The sequence below is a fragment of the Gigantopelta aegis genome, chromosome 3 (genome assembly GCF_016097555.1).
Source record: "Gigantopelta aegis isolate Gae_Host chromosome 3, Gae_host_genome, whole genome shotgun sequence".
NCBI lineage: Eukaryota > Metazoa > Mollusca > Gastropoda > Neomphalida > Peltospiridae > Gigantopelta > Gigantopelta aegis.
In genome coordinates this window covers 31,958,769-31,960,780 of record NC_054701.1, presented here as the reverse complement: position 1 = coordinate 31,960,780, position 2,012 = coordinate 31,958,769, and the positions used below count along the sequence as shown (strand labels likewise).

Here is a 2,012-nt window from a genome sequence, read left to right as displayed (position 1 = left end):
TAGGTATTGGGTAATTCCGTGTCAAATCACCCGATGGGTTTAACCCCGCCCCCGTCAGATTTGGTTGAAATTTTATTTCTAAAGAGATGATGGCTGAAAAAAGCTTAATTTTCAAAGATGAGCTCAATCGGACAGCGGTTTGGGTGCTACGGCCCGCCCATTTTGGCAAAAAATCACGAAACTTGGGCGGAGGGCCCTATATTTGAACGTCCATAAATAAGTAACCACTGGTCCAATCTTGATGGGAATAGCATCTCGTGAATCGGAATTGAGCGGAGTGGAGAGGGAAGATGTAAGTTTAATGTTTTTTTTTTTTTTTTTTCTCTTTCACAATTTAGACCAATAGTCCAGTCTGTAAGATAAAATGAGCTGTTTTTTCCAGTTCGCCTCTCTTTCCATAGAGTTTGGTGTGTATGGCAGTTTCGATTGGCCACTCAGCTTGTCTCAGGTCTTGATGAATTGGACACGCCTGTAAGATGTGTTCTGCTGTTTGGTCTTCCAGGCCACAACTGCAGGTTGGTGTTGCTGCAAGTTTAAACTTTCTGAACATGTGAGCATTCAGTCGGTTGTGGCCTGTCCGGAGTCTCAACAGAGTTACTTGTTCCAAGCGACTGAGAAGGTGGTAATCATCTTGTTCTGTCCTGGGTCTGTTGGCTGCCTTTATCAAGGTTTTCTTCTCTGAGAAGCTAATGTTGTTGCTGGGCTGTACATGATTAGCTCCTAGCTTGGCTAGCCTGTCTGCTTCCTCATTTCCTGGAATCCCACAATGTGCTGGGATCCACTGTAGAGCTACTCGTCTTTCCTTTGCTACCTCTTGCATGGCTTCATTCAGGTGAGGAAGTTTTTCTCCTTGCAAGGCTTGTAGGACTGAGAGAGCATCTGTGAGGAAGACAACTTGTTGACAGTCTTCTTTTAATCCTTGATCATTGTAGCAGCCTGAATAAGTGCATGGGTTTCTGCATTGTAGTTGGAACTGTGGGTGCCGGTTGGTACTTTTGCAGTTAGGGTATTTCTTGAAGGGAGCTTGATAAATATGCCTGCCCCTCCATTGGCCACAGCATTTGTTGACGAACCATCAGTGTATGCATGGATCCAAGATTCTTCTGGGTACCGGTCACTGATCATAGCCATTGCCAGTGACCGTTTGACCAGGTCGTTTTGGGAGTCTGCTGAAGCCAACTGTGGGACAGACATGCTGATCTGTAGATTGGCTTGTTCATCATTCCATGGTTGTGGAAGATCTGTTGGGCAAAATGGAAGTGTCTTTGGTAACGGGTTAGCTTGGTGTTCTCTAGTAAGTCTTCTACTTTGGTGGATGAAACTGCTACGTTTGAGACGATTCTTTGTCAGACCATCCATTCTTTGTTTCATTGGATGATTGGGCAGGTACCTGAATTTCTCTGCCTGGATCATGATCTTGGCATCTCTCCTCTCACCAAGGGGTTGTATTGCTGCAGTTTTTTCCATGTCTTTAATGGGTGTAGACTTCATGGATCCCGTTATGATTCGCAGAGCTTGGTTTTGAACCTTGTCTAAAGCTTGCTGGTTGGTCTTTGCAGTGGTTGACCAGGCTGATGAGCCGTATTCAAGATGCGGCCGTACAGTTCCTTGATATACTCTCTTGAGGATTGTCTCATTTGCTCCCCAGCTAGTTCCTGCTAGTTTCCGCATGATGGCTAATTTGCATCTGGCTTTTGTCTCTGCCTTTTGAATATGTGGTTTCCAAGTTTGTTTCTTGTTAATGTGATGATCTTTTAACCTTCACTTTGAACTTGAATTTGACCTTGTTGTCCGTGTGACCTTGAAATAAAAATTGGTCAGAATTATAACCCAACATGTTTTCTACTAAATATAACAGAACTAGAGGTGTAATATTCCTCTGTAGTCCACAAAAGCAAATTGAAAAAAACCACACTTTTCCATGCAATTTAACTTCAATTTAGTTAGTACTACTTACCCCATTAAGGCAATCTAATTAAAATTAGCTCCACTATTACATGTGGATCTAACAG

General features: G+C 43.2%; 1 protein-coding gene across 1 annotated transcript; it reads right to left on the bottom strand.

The window, feature by feature from the left end:
* Positions 1–912: 912 nt before the first annotated feature.
* Positions 913–1,671, bottom strand: LOC121368603. Its single transcript, XM_041493342.1, has one exon. The coding sequence runs from the start codon at positions 1,669–1,671 to the stop codon at positions 913–915; it is 759 nt and encodes a 252-aa protein (XP_041349276.1).
* Positions 1,672–2,012: the final 341 nt, after the last annotated feature.

Excerpts from the sequence above, each read along its gene's own strand:
- LOC121368603 (XM_041493342.1), bottom strand. The coding sequence starts at position 1,671 with ATGCGGAAACTAGCAGGAACTAGCTGGGGAGCAAATGAGACAATCCTC.